General features: G+C 35.0%; 1 protein-coding gene across 7 annotated transcripts in view; it reads left to right on the top strand.

Annotated features, from left to right (window-relative positions):
* The window catches only part of LOC128207339 (RNA-binding protein Nova-1-like), a 33,590-nt gene extending 19,252 nt beyond the window's left edge, over positions 1-14,338 (top strand). For 5 of the 7 annotated variants that reach the window (XM_052910197.1, XM_052910194.1, XM_052910192.1 and 2 more), the window contains exons 4-6: positions 2,832-2,992; positions 5,304-5,457; positions 6,704-14,338. In XM_052910197.1, coding sequence (XP_052766157.1) covers positions 2,832-2,992; positions 5,304-5,457; positions 6,704-7,827 — 1,439 coding nt within the window. In that variant the 3' untranslated portion in view covers positions 7,828-14,338. The remainder of the gene's footprint in view (positions 1-2,831; positions 2,993-5,303; positions 5,458-6,703) is intronic. The other 2 variants (XM_052910196.1, XM_052910193.1) reach the window with 1 other exon arrangement.
* Positions 14,339-17,296: the final 2,958 nt, after the last annotated feature.

Below are 17,296 nucleotides of genomic sequence, written 5' to 3'. Positions count from 1 at the left end.
ACATGATGCAAGTTGATAAAACCTTTTAGGCTCATATGCGTTTTGAAGAATTGTCATAGCCTGAATGTCAGTATTTTTTTTGGAAGAATTGTTATTGCCTTTATTTAGATGGTATTTGTCGAGCACACTTGCTGTGAACTGGACATAGCTGGTGGTTCTGTAATGCTGCGTAAGTGACTGTGTAAGAATGTCCATCTGGACTGATCCTTGCCTAGGCTGTATCTTGACCATGAATTATAGGATTTTCAAAATCTTTCCATGAAGGTTTACCATGATGAGATGGTGTGTCATGCACAAGACCAAGGTCAGTACCACAAAGGTCAAGGGCACACTTAAGAGGTCAAAAATTGAATTGAGTACTCTAAATAAACTTTATATTGTCCGGCTGCCTCTTAGCAAAGTATTACAAGATATCCAAGAAACTTGACATGAACGCTTAGATATTGATATGAAACTTGGCAATCTGGTTAACAATGACATTGGCACATGTGTACCCAGTCACATAACTGAGGCTACAATAATTATCTTGACGTAACTGAGAAAAACAGATACTTGCAGGGCTACTACCTTCATCAAGTAAAGATCTATACCTTTCCCCTGTGACTGATTTTTATATAATCTGTTGATATAAATAAAGCATCATTTTAACTGCCTGTTAGAAAAGAAAACTTTTACATAAAGACCACAGTTGTTTGAATGCTATTAGAACTTTGGTACAGCAATTACTCAATATTAAATGGAATTGAGAATATTTATTTGAAGGAATCAAGAATACTTCAGACCATCGTAACTAGAGCTTGATAAGAATTTTTGTAGATATATCAATGGGTGACAGCAAAAACTTCTTATCTACTTCTTTATTTAAAGTAACATACAACCTTTTTGCATTCATTCTTCAACATGTGTAGTGGTTTTCTGTCATCACCTTCTATAGTGGATGTGTGCTGTCAGTGGTCGGGAAGTTTCAGGCCTGATGTATTGATTGGATGCCTATCACACACACTTCCACTCAAGATGCGGAATATATCATAAGACATCTCCTGTGTTTGCTGATTTCTCTTATCTTGATCTTTAATAATCATGAAAAGGATGTACTTTCTGATTAAACAGACAGTCTTTACTGAAATTTAAAAGAAAGAAAAAAATATTGACACAATGGATTTATATTGGAACGTTGCAAAAAAAAATCTAACTGCTTTGTCTTACAATCTTCCCATGACAGTAAATCACCATTTTTTTCTGGGATTATTTTCTGAAGAGAGATGGCACCTCGCCTGGAGGTTGCCTATTCTATTGTTGCTAACGTGACAGTTAACAGACTTGTCCTTGTTTGTCCTTGATATATGTCACACTGTGCACTATTATGAAGGAAAGCAAACCATGTAGGCTCATGGTCAGATCATCACTTTTATTACACGGAGGATAATTGTTTGTTTCAGTCTAAGATCGTTATTTATATCTCTAGATGAACACCAAAAGCTATATTTCTTGGGTGGCATTGTCACAGTGAAACTGGTACTTTTGGTGTTACAAGGTGAAAAATATTGCAATCTTAGCCTTACACAGACCTAACAATTATAAGCTTGACTATTCAATAAATATGGGAGCTTTACTTCTCACAACTGAGTTGGCATCAAACAATGGTAAAGGTTTTGCAGGGAAGCACCTTTAAGTTAATATCTCAGGAAATACTGTTGAATTGAAACCATAGACACATGTGCCCATCCATCAAACTATATATTTAAATAAGTTATATAACTTTACCTTGCATTTTATGCAAATTCTGGCCCTTTAATATTGAACTTAAAAATTCTGGATAAGAAATTCGGGTTATGGTTTTGCATTTAAGCACACATAAATTAATATATCAGCAACTACTTGATATATTCATTAAGATGTTATACAATAGTTCCCAACCATCCAACCTATTTACCAAGTTAGATAACTCTACTTTGCATCTAATACAAATGATGGACCTTGATTAGTCGACTTAGATTTCTGGTTTAGGTTCAGCAAGTTAGCGTGCACAAGTCAATATGTCAGCAACTACTTGATTGATTGCATTGAAAAATTATACAAGGGCTCCCAACCGTCCAACCTATTTAGCTAATCAAGTCAGATAATTATCGTGCTTGTAATGCAAATTATGGCCAATTATTATTCCACTTAAAAAAATTCTGGTTAGTGTTTTGTATGTGCATATGTCAAAATCTCAGCAACTACTTGATGTATTGCATTAAAACTTTACACAGTGACTCCCAAGCATTCAACCTACTTAACTAATCTAGTCAGATAATTATCTTGCTTGTTATGTAAGTTATGGCCTTTTATAATTCAACTTAGAAATTCTGGTCAAAATGGGGAAAATGTTTGAGCGCTCTTTCTTTGTGACAGCTCGTGTTTTTAATATTTTATGCCTTCAACAGTTAATTGTACATGACATTGTAATTTCATTGTTTCAAACAGTGAAATATCATTCTTATTTCACTGATAAGTATCTATAGATCACCGGAAAGCATATATGAAATGCTAGCTTAACAAATGTAGAGTTGTTGGGACTTCCAGTTTTTACTTCTAACAAGGGCTTCTGGCAATGTCAAGGACAATTATTTAAGGCAACTGAACACTTTTTCACCACACCCAACTTTCCCGTCCATTGTATCATTGATAGAAACTACATGAAACAAATTGATCTAACAGCAAATATATTTTGGTAATAAAAATGATGCAGTATTGTGGGATTATAATTTATATTATAAATGTAGAAAGCCTTTAATATAATCTCCCTCTAAGGTAGTCGGTTATAAAATGTATTGTATTGTCTCTTCCAGGAACAACAGAACGTGTTTGCCTTATCATGGGGGCCGCTGATTCCGTCAGAAAGGTCCACAACTTTATCATGGAAAAAATTCGAGAAAAGCCTGACCCCAATCCAAAACCAGAGGTGTCAAAAAATAATTTCGAGAGGCACAGACAGGTAACTGTGGTCAATGTAAGTCATTGTTTTCATCCTTTCATCTCCATTGTCAAGCACTAAGTTTCTGCTTACAGTAATTGGTGCCCACAAGGCAACAATCAGTTTCCGTGTACTCTTCTCTGATTTGTGTGCGTCATAAGGACCGGTTTGAAGTTAATTTTAGAGCTGAAATTTAATTTAAACTATCCATATCTTGAATTTCCTTGAAAAGTTTTTTTGTTTCAAACAAGTTTCCATAGAAACATGTTTTTTTTACTTCCCAAATACCAGTATTTCCTTTTAGACCTTTGGCGTGATGTGAAACTTAAATAGCAACAATTAAAACCATTTTAATATCATTTCATTTCATTCATGATCATTTCATCCCAATTTATATTAGGGTGTTGAAGCTTACATCAGAGAAAACTAGTAACTGCAAGAGAGTCACATGTATCTATAGATTGTTAGATGATGTCATACAAAAAAAACATTTTGGCAGTGATGCATTTACCTTGGGGAAAATAAAGTATTTGTAGTCCATCATACAATTTACTGTGGAATAAGTGTTGCTAGTTTTGCTTGATGTTTTATCACTGAAACGCAGAAGCTTAGTGTTGGAAAGTAGAATAGAGAATATTTTAAGAGATTGTTGAAATGTCACTTGAACTAAACTAAAAGGTCATTTTGTCTGAGAGACAGGAGATTTACATAATGTTGTGGGGATTCCAGTATTTCACTGTGAATCACTAGAACACTGTCTACCATGTCATATGATTAAACCATTATTGACAATCCTCCAACAACAGCTTGGATTTCCTTCAGTTTTCTTTATTCTACAAGGAATACATTTATATACTTAGCATTTGTTTCATTGCCTGTATTGTAATTGTTGCACATACACAATCATATTACTTGTAATCAGTATCAGCCTTTCACTCATCATGTAGATGGAAACTGGGGAGAAGAAGTCTCCAAAAAATGTCAAACTTCTCCCTTATTTGACTGAAAGTTCACCTTGACTTTAGCTAAACTATAACATTACAATGAAATAAAAAAATCAGAGGTGAACAAAACAGACTTGTGAGGGATGAGTATTGAAAACAGGATATTCAAGGGCAACATATACATCAAGTGTGTCTGGCATATTACAGGCATTCCACCAAGGTTCATCCAACTCTGCCTCACATATGGTTCATAACATGAGATAAATGCAAACCTTTCATACAAATTAGCTACTGATCATGCTTTTTTGAAGGTAATTGAGAGATAAGGTGCACACGGCACTTTATTAACACATATGCTTTTATAATAATATAATAGTAAATGCAGTACGCTTACTTGTATTTTGTACATCATGTAGCCAGCCTAGCATGGCAGACATGGGGATCATTTTGCGCAGTGGCATCCGCAGCGTCTCTCTTTTATGTCTGCTTTATAACTTTTGAATTTGTTATCTTGACCAAACTTGGTCACAACGTTTAACAGCATAATATCTGACCTGAGTTCATCCCAATTTTAACCCCTGAGTTCAGGCCCTTAAATTGCTAAAATTTGACCAAATTCACTTTGTCTGCATTCTAGCTTGAACACGTCTCTATCAAACTTGGCTACAATGTTTATTGGTATTATATCCCAACTTAGTTTGATCATCAGTCAGATCGGATTATAAACTCTTCTGAACTGTGTTCAATAATCAGCCAGTGAGCATTATCATCTCCGGAGTTTTGGCTCTTGATAATATTGGTTGATCAAGCAGGGTTTTTTTCCATGCTTTTCTCGAAATATGCGAGGACTAGATGCAATTTGAACAATGTTTTTGCCTATGTTATAAAAAGATTTTCACTCTATATGAAAATATTTAATTTCTATGGTGCATAAAACATTATTACTAAATATGGTTTGTGAATGATGGATACTCCCAGCAGGCAACATATCCGCTTCGCACATTTGTAGTTAACCTTAGTGGAAAAACAGGCTTTATTTCTTTATGTTTTTATTGTTCTCATAATAAGCAATATTGACCAAGTGCAAATCATGTTCACCCCATCCACCCACATTCATCATTATCACCCTCATATTCACCATTCAAACATCATTGGGCACATTATACACTTGTGTAAAACAAAATATTGGGACATTATAGCCTTTCCTTTCATCATGATTTAAGTAGACAATATTTCTAAATAATGCTTGAACTTTCATAAGCTATATATATATATATATATATATATAAAAACACTATTATCAGAAGTAATTAAATTCATTAGCAATCTATGTACTAATGTAGGCATTAATACTGTGACAATCACTGTTGAAGCTGTAATTCTAACAAAGGCGTGTCTTTCAGGTGAAGATTCTTGTGCCGAACAGCACCGCAGGGATGATCATTGGCAAGGGGGGTAACTTCATCAAACAGATCAAGGAAGAAAGCGGTGCCTACGTTCAAATCTCACAGAAGTCAAAAGAAACAAACCTTCCCGAAAGATGTATCACAGTTGCAGGTGTGTGCCATAGTAGCTTTATAACCTTCTTTATTCAAAAAGTTGAGGTATCTCTATAGTGTTGTTGCAGTAGACGTGCTTTATTTTTAACCTTTGCCATAACTTGGCCACTGAGAAGACCGTTCAAGATGTTCACATCAAAGTTAGTTTACATGTTGCGAGTGATTAAAAGCTCTTGTGTTTACATGCCCATAACACATGGCTGTAATGGTGGTCTCTGGTGAAGTTATGACCCTATATGACTTGAAAAATAAAACAACAGATCCTTGGCATCTGCTTGCTCTGCTCTTGTTGGAAGTATATGTCCTCTACATTCAGACCGTAAATGAGGTTGAGGTGGAAGAGTGGCTTTGTTGTCTGTCTCTTAACCAAGAGGCTTGATCCCCTAATAGATACTTTCTCATGGCCTTTCATAATAGACATCTCCCAGGCAACAGAATCAGGAGGGATTCTTAAAGCTGTCTTTTGTCACAAACAGCTGAAATGAATTAGTATAAATTTGGACATTGCATTAGTCTGGTGGCAAATGTTTCTCCCTCTTATTGTTTCCTTCACAGGAGACACTGGCATGATTTATATCACCTTTAAGCTGTCTTCATAATGGAGTAGAAGTATAAAGTATTAAACTTAGTCTACATTTCAACAACATGATCATGGGAGTCTCCTGCACTGGCCGTGAAACATAATTTAGATGTGTAGACAGCTTTTTGGCCAAGATTAGTATATACATGTGTTCATAATAGATTGTAAGATAACAACAAGAAACATCCGCATATGTGGTTTATGTCACATTCTGCCATGGTTTAAATGGTTGCTGTTGATTCGCCAGTAGTGATGCGTAACAAAGAAAAAGGTGTACATTTAAAGGGGCATTTTATATTTATGCATTAATATGTTAAACTCATTTGACTTTAAAGATCAAAACATAAAGCTGACCATTTGTGTACAAAAATATTTGCAATATTTTAGCTGGGGAATTTGTTGCCACGTTGCTGTCAATTGAAAAAAGCATTTTCAAAGGCTAATATTTTTTTCATCTGTACACAAAATAATAAAAAATTTTTTTATTTGATTATTGAAATCAAATAAATTAAACAAAATAATGCCTTAGTATTGAAATTTTTGAATTGGCATCAACCCATAATGTAGCCCTGTTATGCTAATTCTATAGTGTTCATTTGTTTTGTTAACTTTTAATTTACAATTTATAGTCATTTTAAAAGTGTTTCTTTTCTGTATATTTCAGGTGACATGGAAAACAACAAAAAAGCTGTAGACTTGATATTACAAAAGATCGTAGAGGACCCACAGAGCGGTAGTTGTCCCAATATAAGCTATGCAGACTACACAGGGCCAGTGGCTAGTGCAAATCCCACCGGCTCCCCATTCGCCAACACAAACTTCATGCAGAACCAACAACAGGAAATGTCGGGCGTGGGAAATAACAGTTTTGCTGGTGGTGCTACTTTTGGATTTGGATTTAATCCAAACGCTCTAGGAGGCGCAAATATGGGCGGTGGTTTAGCTAATTTCAATATAGGAAACTTGTTAGCTGGCGGTGGAATGACTCCTGGAGCTTTAGACAGTTTGAGAATGACTCTGAGAAATAGCGGATATTCGGACCAGGCTACGGAGGAAATTAGTTCAGCAATGAGCACTTTAGCAAATTATGGAATATTAGGAATTATGGGTACGCAGCAGAATGTACAGCAGGCTCAGATGAGCATGCAGGGTCCTCAGCCTCAGGGCATGATCACGACCGCAGCAGGCACACCCTCCCAAAACCCCCAACAGGGCTACATGATGAGTACTCCAACGTCGTCAGGTAGCCTGTTTGGACCTGTGGGAAGTGGGTCATCAGGACTGGGAAGTTCGGGCTCCACTGCCGCCAACTCTAGTCTGTTTGGCAGTAACTCCCCGAACGTGCAACAGGAGAGATATGGGGGAAGTCCCATGTTAAACGAGTCCTACACGGCCACACCAGCCTACCCTGGTTCCCAGGGCTTCACTCCTGGAGGGGAGAGGCCACCTAGCATTAACATCAACCAAAACTCGTTTGGTTTAGGGACTGGCATGTATAGTCCAACTGAGGACAAATCGGCTACAGCCAAACAAGATTTAGAAGTTCCGGAGAGTATAGTTGGTGCGATTTTAGGTCCAGGAGGGAAAGGAATAGTGGAATTACAGCAGTATACTCAAACCAATATACAGATCTCGAAGAAGGGTGTCTACATGCCAGGCACTCGGAATCGAATCGTTACAATTACAGGAACGCCGAACAACATCACAAAAGCACAGTACCTGATTCAGCAACGCATACAGCAAGAGGAAGTCAAGAGGGCTCGCCAGGCGCAAACCTCCGCCCGTTAACACTGGCTAAATATTAGGCTTTATTTACAACTGTTTTAAAAAAACCAACCATTTTAACAAACATTGAACTTTCTCATCGTGTTTTACTCTTGTTTCTGTTACTGTGGCGTAGTGTAGTGCACATTTTGACGATAGATTCGTCACAGACATTTTATTGACGTGTTAAGTATACTATTGTTACAGAAATTGTTTGCCATCATCATGAGATATATCGTGAAGCTAGAATATTTATCAACTGCATGCCCTTTTGATTTGTGTCTTGATTCACACGCATGCTTCAGTCTGAATAGCGGACTTTTATCTATCAATGTATCACTATTTAAGTGGAGTTGCGGTTATTGTGTATTTGTATATACATAGGAATATAGGTACAGATCTCCTTTTGGCATATGTAGAACACGTGTACTTAAACCATTACAGAGCATTGCTATCATCACACAGGAGTGGTCCATTATCATGGAATGTTCCATTTTAATTCAATAGGTATGGAGGCTGTTGTTATTTTTTTGTAAATATGTAAAAACCTGTGAAACATGGGTTACAGTTACCAGTGGTCTTCCGCTAGTAACTGGTTTTATTATTACTTTTATTATAGTCTAGCATTTTATCTTGCATATTAAGTAAGCACTTTTTTGTTGAAGATAAATGTTTTATTTATTACTGTTGTGGATATAAGTTGGTTTTTTTCTCCACTTTAAAAAAAAGATGATTTTTTCCGCAGAGATGAAATTGTGTATGCATTATATAGTTAGAGGTGTTATGTTCTTTGTAGAAAATCATTCTAAGTATAGATATTGTATTATATAATATATATTATATATCTTTGAATTGGGAAATTATGATAATTTGTTAATGTATAATGTTTAGTCAAATTGTTAATTCTTATTTAAATTCTTTGTTACTAAGCTAATGTTACTGTATTTAATCACAATACTGTGTGTGAGTGTAGTTTATATTACATTTATTTAATATTGCCTCGGGATGGCGTACAAAGTACTTGTTTTGTCTAATTAGTGATTTGATTGTTGAATAATATACTTGCTTATGTTATAGACATATTCTAAACATAGTATACACAATTGCTGATAACGATTATTTTATAAGATCAATAGCAATCATATAATGATTATTAAAACATGCTATAAAATATTTCCAATTAAAGTATTCACCATAAATCATTATCAATCATACATTTAAGTGGACAAATTGTCATAATCAACTTCATAAACTTCTGAAAATGAGCTACTAAGATTCTTAAGTATTAATTTCATGTAACTTAATGCAATTAACGACTCTATACAGTTAACAATAACAGTACACGCACATGTCTTAAACCATGGCATTGTTGAAAATGTTCATGTGGGCTGACTGTAAGAATTGTTCTTTGTTTACCGTTTGTGGAACTTCATTACACGGGTAGCTGATGTTCACTATATATTGCAGTCAGTTCCAAGTCTCTGTTGAAATATTCTTGCTCTATTCTCCTGTGTTATCTTTGTTAGTTTGAGCCAGCCTGAGTTTGACATTCAGGTCAATACACATATATCTTTCTACGAACTTAGTCTTTTGTTTCCTTTTTAATTGTGCGTGTTTATGATTTAGAGCATGCTTATTATAGAATTGAGTCGTGATGAGACTTTTTAAACAGTGATAGTTTACGATTGAAGTTCTGGGAAGTCTTTAGCCTTTTTTGTTTTCCACTTTGTTGTAATAGATCATTTTACAATTGCCATGGCAGTTTAGTTTAGCGGACATTAAACTTGTAAAGTTTTGTCAAGTAATCTTATATGAGATGAACAGTGTTTACACATGTCAATCAATAAGGAACTAAGTGTTCCTTTTCTGTTTAAATTTATAGTTAAATTACTATAGCCACAAAGACAATTTTACACTCCGTGACTTACAATACTGGATGGGTTGGTTTTTTTAAAACAGATATTTTCTAAAATATCATAGATACAATATATCAATACACTAGCTACGTCAACAGTGACATCAAATATATTGCATTTAAGCATAACTTCTTTAGATTGGCGTAATTTACATGATTATTGTTTGTTTTTGTAATCTGAAGCTTTGTCTGCTATACAAGACTGCTATGGCTAGGTGTTATATCTAAAAACTATTAAAATTCATTTTTTCAGCCCTCGTGTTTAATAGTTGATCATTTATTTTTCATTGCTATTGTTGTTCATTACTCAGTTTTATGCCAGTGAAAGGGAAGCAACTTGCGCCACTTCGCCAGCACCAGCCATTTCCTACTGTCATAACTAATTGCAGAAGTGTTTAAAAAAAGTATTAAACAGTATTTCCTCAGTTAAACACTGCATTGTTTTGTTTTACATGGGCATTATTATTTATCACAAAAGTTTTGTTGTTTTTTTAAAATCATCTATATAGTCTAAGACAGATGATAAATTGAGATTGAATAGGTGTTATTGTTATTACAAAAGTTGTATTTCAATGTAGAAATAAGAAAGAAATTTTATCTAAATACATTGTGGACTATGTTTACATTGCAATTGTAGTCGCACAGTTGGCACTTGCTCTGATTTATTACAAACTTAATAAAGTTCCTGTTACATATACACAAAAGGCAGGTATGGCAGAGGACATGGCTGTGTTTGGCGGGGTGGGTGGTTGTCTGCAGTCAACACATGAGTCCTTCATCACCAGCTACACGGTCTTTCAGTCTCATAAGTCAGCCTACATGGGCTCGGCCTGAAGCCTCGGGGCTTCGGGCTTCACCTGAGTAAATGCGAGACATGCTAGGGGTGGGGTACCATACACTCATTACTAGATTTGCCTTATCAAGGACATTGTTTCAGTTACAGATATTTATTCTGCTGTCGTCACAATAGAAAATGCCACATTGACATTTGAAATTTGCCCCCACAAGTTATTCATGTATTTTATATGCTGTGATATATTGAGTATAATCACCATAAGCTTGCATACAGTGTTAAAATGAACTTCACCTTGTACATAATGTTTTGCATCAATGTGGCAGTTTTTACTGTACTTTCAAGTTTTATCAATTTTAACTGGTTTATACTCCTTGTTTTATGAGATCATGAGAACATTACTGTAAATATCGCCACGTGGTTCATTCTTGAAGTGATAGCCATTTTTCTAGTATTTTGGTGCAACTTTTAGGGTATATGATCACTTAGTGGTTGTGCCATAGGTTTTAGGTAGAAATTTAAAATTGTCTTTTTATTTAAACATTTTTTTTTTAAATCATTCCAGATACATTGAAAAATCATCATAAATTTTATAACATTTTAATTTTCACAAAATACTTACTATGGTTCTCTATGCAAACAGACAAAAGTAAGCCATAGGTAGGATAATATTTGTAATTTCGTGATTTTATTAATAGCATAATTATTGTAAACCATTTAAGAATCCTATATTTCAGTTCAAACAAAATGAAGGAATGTTTCTTATAATAAGGTCACTGGTTAAGGATAAATAACACAAACAATGCTAGTGAAAATAAGTTGTCAATGAAGAAAAACGAAGCAGAATAGTTTTAATGACATTTTGAAGCTGGATTTACCCCACCCCATGTCTTAGTACACAGGACAATAACTATGTGTGATTGGTGGTATAAAAGGGTACATAACTGCGTCATTACTAGTACAGGGATTATTTTGTTATTTTGTTATAAAGCATTGTGATTACTTTAATCGGCCAGGCAATGTTTCATGTTTAATACAGATTTAGCTAATATATTATAATATTTAAGTGTATAATAGTTACTCAACCTTATTTGTTAATACTTTTGTCAAATTGTTTTGAGACCTCAGGCAGGAAAGTTACTATATGTACATTTAGATAATGTTATTTTCCTGTCTGTTAACTTCATAAACATGTATCGAGACATATGTAATCATACATACATACAGTATTGAACATTTTCAACATCCAACATTTATATACTGAGAATGTGATAGTTTTCAGTAAAATACAATTCAAATCAAATGTTGCTTAAACTTTTGGGACATTTTTCAACTTATCTTTATGACTATGTAGACAAGAATACTATTTGTGTAAACATATTTTAACTACGATCCAGTTTGATTAATTTCTTGCATTATTCATGAATAATGGCAGCTTGGTTTAAAATGTCATACCTCGATTTCTATCCTTGCCAGTTATGGCTGCGAATGGACGAATCACACCATCGTTAACAAAACTAGGAAATGTTCGTTGTCATGTGTCAAATATTCGCTACTCGTCTCTTGATTCTCTCATAGATTCACTACTATGTCGAGTCATTTATCGAGATTCGTTTTTTAAGACAATGCATGGTTTGTTATTGAAATAGTATCAAAATAGTCTTCATATATTCATGTAGAAGTGTTTAATCCAGTCTGTGTTTCTCATACATAGTACCCTATCGTATAATACAACCAACTTTCTTATGCTTAACTTTTTTAATCAGACTTGTTTACTATGTGTTTGCTATGATTTGTGAGAAAGTCCTGCATAAGAATATTGGTGCAACATCCCTATATCAGTAATGATGACCATTTATGTACATTTATACCTCAGATCTGTTTATCAGGCAAACCCATACCCACAAATAACGCTATTGGATTTTTTCAAGACAAAAAAAAGGAGCAAAAGTTATATAATATCACCGGGATATCCAATAAATTCCATATAAAGGTTTCAAGTAAACTAGCAATATGACTACATCATTGGCTAGAAATTTGTAAAATCCAGGCAACCATAAATGGAAACTGGATGATGTGTATAATATTTTAAATGACTGTTGTGTGGGTATGAGTTGGCCTGATGTCACACATATTCTCACGTTTTAGTGTGATAGAGAGAGAGAGGCTGGTTTTGGTGGACTTGTGTATGTGGTATTTGCATTTATATCTCCATGACATCATGTTGTTACTATATATATAGATCTGAGGATCATACTTCACGTGTTTCGTTAATGCCACTCAAACAGTGTGTTGTTTAAGTAACAATTTGTGCATTGTTTTGTTTCCTTTTGGCTTTTCATTGCAGGATGTATTTTTAGTACCAGTATTTTAAAGGGTCAAGTGTAACACTTTGAACAAAAATCAGCGCACTTTTATCCTTTAAAGTTGGCAGTTGAGCATAGTGTATGTTTATATCGGGGTCAGAAGACAATACCAATGGTACAATTATTGCAAAGTAGACAGTTACTTAAAAGAGACACGTTTCGACTGTTTGAACTGGTCACTATTGCTGGGTACCAGACAGCTGCGCGTTAAGGGCCGAGAACCAGTCATGTTAGCCTTTCCCTGCATGACTGGCTAAAGAGGCGCTTGACTGTGACAGTGCACTTAAAATTTGGGGCTTATATCATTAAATACCCTGCTTATTATTTAACAAATGTGATAGAAAGAGGCGATCATTTATTCATTTGTTGTTTTCCCCACCACAAACTATCGTGTCATTGATTTTTTTTTTAAGTTAATCCTGTTATGACTGGCAGACAGAGCTTGCACCCAACATCAGCAGATGTATGTGCTTGAAATCACATACTTAAAATGTTTAATCAATATGATAAGAATTTCTTTTGTATACTGCAAATGCACATTTTTCAACCATGTTCAGAGAAATATTTAGTCTGAAGACAGGGAGTAGACATAACACTGTTAAGCAGAGGCTAAATACGTGATAGTGAGTGGTGGGACATCATCTGTTAATACCGTTGGTTTGTGCCAAATAACATTCCTCATCAAATACACAGGTAGTTTTTACTTAGAGAATCATTGGAGGTTCACATTTGTTATTATCTATTTATTTATTTATTTATAAGACTGTGATACTTCTCCAATTTTTGCATAGAAAACAAAATCATTCGTAACAAATCACATGTGACCTTGGATCTGACTTTCAGGGTTCAAGGTCACCATTAATGTAGGTAGTTTTTCCTCACATTTTTTTTCTCATTGACTGTCCTTTCCTTTTAAAGAGAACCATTTTTGCACAAAACAAGTTACAAGGTCTTTCAGTAATGTGCTATGTTTGTTAAGTAATGGACATCACATTTGTTAATACATCTCTGTAAAATGGCTAGCCATTCCGTCATGTCAGACCTCCTCTCTCCTAACAGACAACTCTAGATCCATGTGCCGTATTCTGTGCTTGTCATGTAAACATATATTATATATATTTATTACATACCATTATCAATATTTATCCAAGTCATTCTCTGTTTTAACGACTTGTAAAGTCTGCTAAGTGCTCTAAAATGGAACATGAGGGGCAGGTGACTGACAAAATTTTCGAAAACTGTTGAACATGGGATGGCTAGCCATTACAATTTCCACTCATAAGTGGAAGAAAATCTGTAATCATCACATTAAATCATTCATTTCGATCTGTATTTTCTGTTGCCATAGCAACTGAATTTACTGTTGTTGTCATGGAAACCTGGTTGTGCAGATATTACTGCAAATACCTGACTGCTCATGGACAGGAGATGAAAGGGAATAAAAACTTGGGCTGAATAAAGCATGGTCTTGGTTGTCATTTATTACCACTTGTTATTTGTTGTATTTACTTCACTTTTAGTATTAACTTGTAAGCTGACCTGAATAAAACGTCTATAAGATAAACTGGCCTCAGTAGTCAATTAATTGTCAACCAATGGCAAAAATTACCACTAACTGGTCAAATATATCCAAATAAAATGGTTCAATATTATTGCTAAAGTTTCAAAAAGATGCACACTAATTGAAACCTAAATTACAAAAAGACAGCTACTGGAGTGCTTACTAGCTGTATTTATTTTGAAAAAAAATCGGCATTATACTGTGGATTGGCCATAACAAGAGGGCAGGCAGCATTTCAGTGAAGTTAACATTTTGCTTTAGGTTTTCTGCGTTACAAATACTACAACTTATTGTAGTTTTTTTCTGAGTCACAAATACAACAGTTTTAACTGATCTTCATTAAACTTGGTTGGAATATTTATTTGCATGGTATTTTAGACCAGTTACAATATTGGTCATCTCTGGTATAAAAAATCAGTCACTAGGTCAAACATCGAGAAAATTTATGCTAAAATTTCATATTCTTTTCGCAAATTCATTAGTGTTAACCCGATCTTCCAGAAATATTTCACAGCACGCTATAAAGAACCAGTGTAAATATGGGTCATCTCTGGTCAAAAACTAGGTCACCAGGTAAAATCAAGAAAAAAATTGCGCACGTAAATTAGGCAGTGTTGAACCAACCTTCATGAAACTCGGTCATCATAATTTAAACATATTTATTTTACAACGATTGCTTTATATTTAAGACCAGTGTGAACATGGTCATCTTTAGTCAAAAGCTAGGTCACTATTAGTATTATACAGAAATTACAGTTATGTCTTCCCCTATGAAAAGGGGAGACATATTGTTTTAGCTCTGTCCGTCCGTCAGTCGATCACATGTCACACTTCGTGTCCACTCAATAAAGAACGCTTGGGCCAAGGAACTTCATACTTGGTATGCAGGTTGGTCATGACCAGTAGATGACACCTATCGATTTTGAGATCAGTAGATTAAAGGTCGAGGTCCGAGTGACCTTGAGGTAAAAAAATGGTTTCCTCCTAATAATTGAAAATCCTTTAGGTCCAGGAACTTCATACTTTGTATACTAGTTGGTCATGACCAGTACATGACTCCTTTTGATTTTGTGATCAGTGGGTCCAGGTCGCTGTGACCTTTGGGTGATAAACAATATTTTGGTAGTGATCTAAAGCTGAAAAACTTGCACCCATGACCTTAATAATTAGTATGCAAGTGGGTCATTACTTGTTTATGATCTTGATTTTATGATTTTGGGATCAGTAGGTCAAATGGTCAAGGTGACCTTGAGGTGAAAACAGTTTCCAATAACAATTTAAAAGGCCTAGTTTAAGCCTTCTATAAGTGATCCCCCCAAAAAACAACAAAAAAACAACGTGTATTTGTACACAACCTCTGTTAATTGATCTTAATCTTACTGCCTAATTGTCTGATCAGATCTCTAATCTGAGTATCCTGCTGTGCAGTTTTGGATGTTTTGTTATAAAAATGGACCCTTAATGGCCCTGAGCCAATACACACATACACAGGAAATTGGCCCCTACTGTGACACCAGTGCAATTTGCAGGAGATGCAGAGCAGGGGATTATCATGCCAAATATTCCTTAAACTAGGCCTTTAAGATCACTTGCACCCAGGAACTTTATACTTGGTATCGGTATGCTAGTTGCACATGACTAGTTGATGACCTCTATTATTTTTGGAATCAGTACGTCAAAAGATCAAGGTCGTGGTATAGGTTGCAGTTACCCCGAGGTGAAAAAAAAAAATTGTTCAATAACTAAACGCTTGCACCCAGGATGTTCATACTTTGAATCCCACTTGGTCAAGACTACTAGATAACCCCTATTGATTATCAGGCCAGTAGGTCAAAGGTCAAGGAGACTTATAACAGTAAACACAATTTGTTGGTCACCAGTCTGTACGTCAAACTTCTTTCCGCTCAATAATTAAAGAAAGTTTCAACCCAGGAACTTCATACTTGGTATGCAGGTTGGTCATGACCAGTAGGTGACCCTTACGTTTGTTCATCTCCAGTCTAAAAGTACAAATATCATGTCCATAAACCTACACCCACACAATGGGGGAGACGAGAGCTATTTCAAAAAAGCAATCTACCTAGTTTATTATTCCTTTCATAAATTAAACAAGTGTTTTTTCTAATCTACTCAGTCAGAATATTTCTCAGCATGATATTTAGGATTTGTGTGAATATGGGTCATCTCTGGTCAAAACCTAGGTTGGACAAGTGTGAATATGGTTTATCAGCATTCAATTTACCCTATCAACTGAAAATCGCATTTGCCAAAATGAAAAATCCGGCGCACATACAGTTTCCACATTAACCCCTTGTAATATTGCTTTTTAACTGAAGTGCATTCAAATATTGCTCTTTCTGTACCAACAGTTTATATTCCATGAAAGCAATCTGGCAACTTTGATTACCAAGTGTTTATAATTGAGCTGCAGTTAGCTAAGCTTTATTGAACTCATCATACGAGTTTTGTGTTCTAGATTCAGTCATATGATCGATAAATTTATTGACAGTAATAGTTGATGTGCATCATGACAAATGTTTTTGATGTAATTATTTGAAAGTACAGTTTAGGTGCTTTAAGTTTAATGTGTCTCTTCCTTTAGAAATGATAGGAGTTGCAATTCTAGATTTTGCAAAAAAATGAGTAAACTGGTTTCCAGGAAGAGTAACTATGCTTACTACAGCTGTCATACATAAAAGTGCTAATGTGGGGGGAGGGGCTTATAGATATGCCCTTGTCCATCTGTGCGTCTGTCCTTAGGGGAATATTAATGAGGTGATTTAGTTGTGCACTTTGGGTCTCTTTTTCCGCTGCTCTTAATAAAATAAATTTATGGCCCTTTAATTAGCAAAAACAAG

This window comes from Mya arenaria, chromosome 11 (assembly GCF_026914265.1).
Source record: "Mya arenaria isolate MELC-2E11 chromosome 11, ASM2691426v1".
NCBI lineage: Eukaryota > Metazoa > Mollusca > Bivalvia > Myida > Myidae > Mya > Mya arenaria.
Note: the sequence above shows the minus strand (reverse complement) of the source record. Positions and strands in the feature narration are given on the sequence as shown.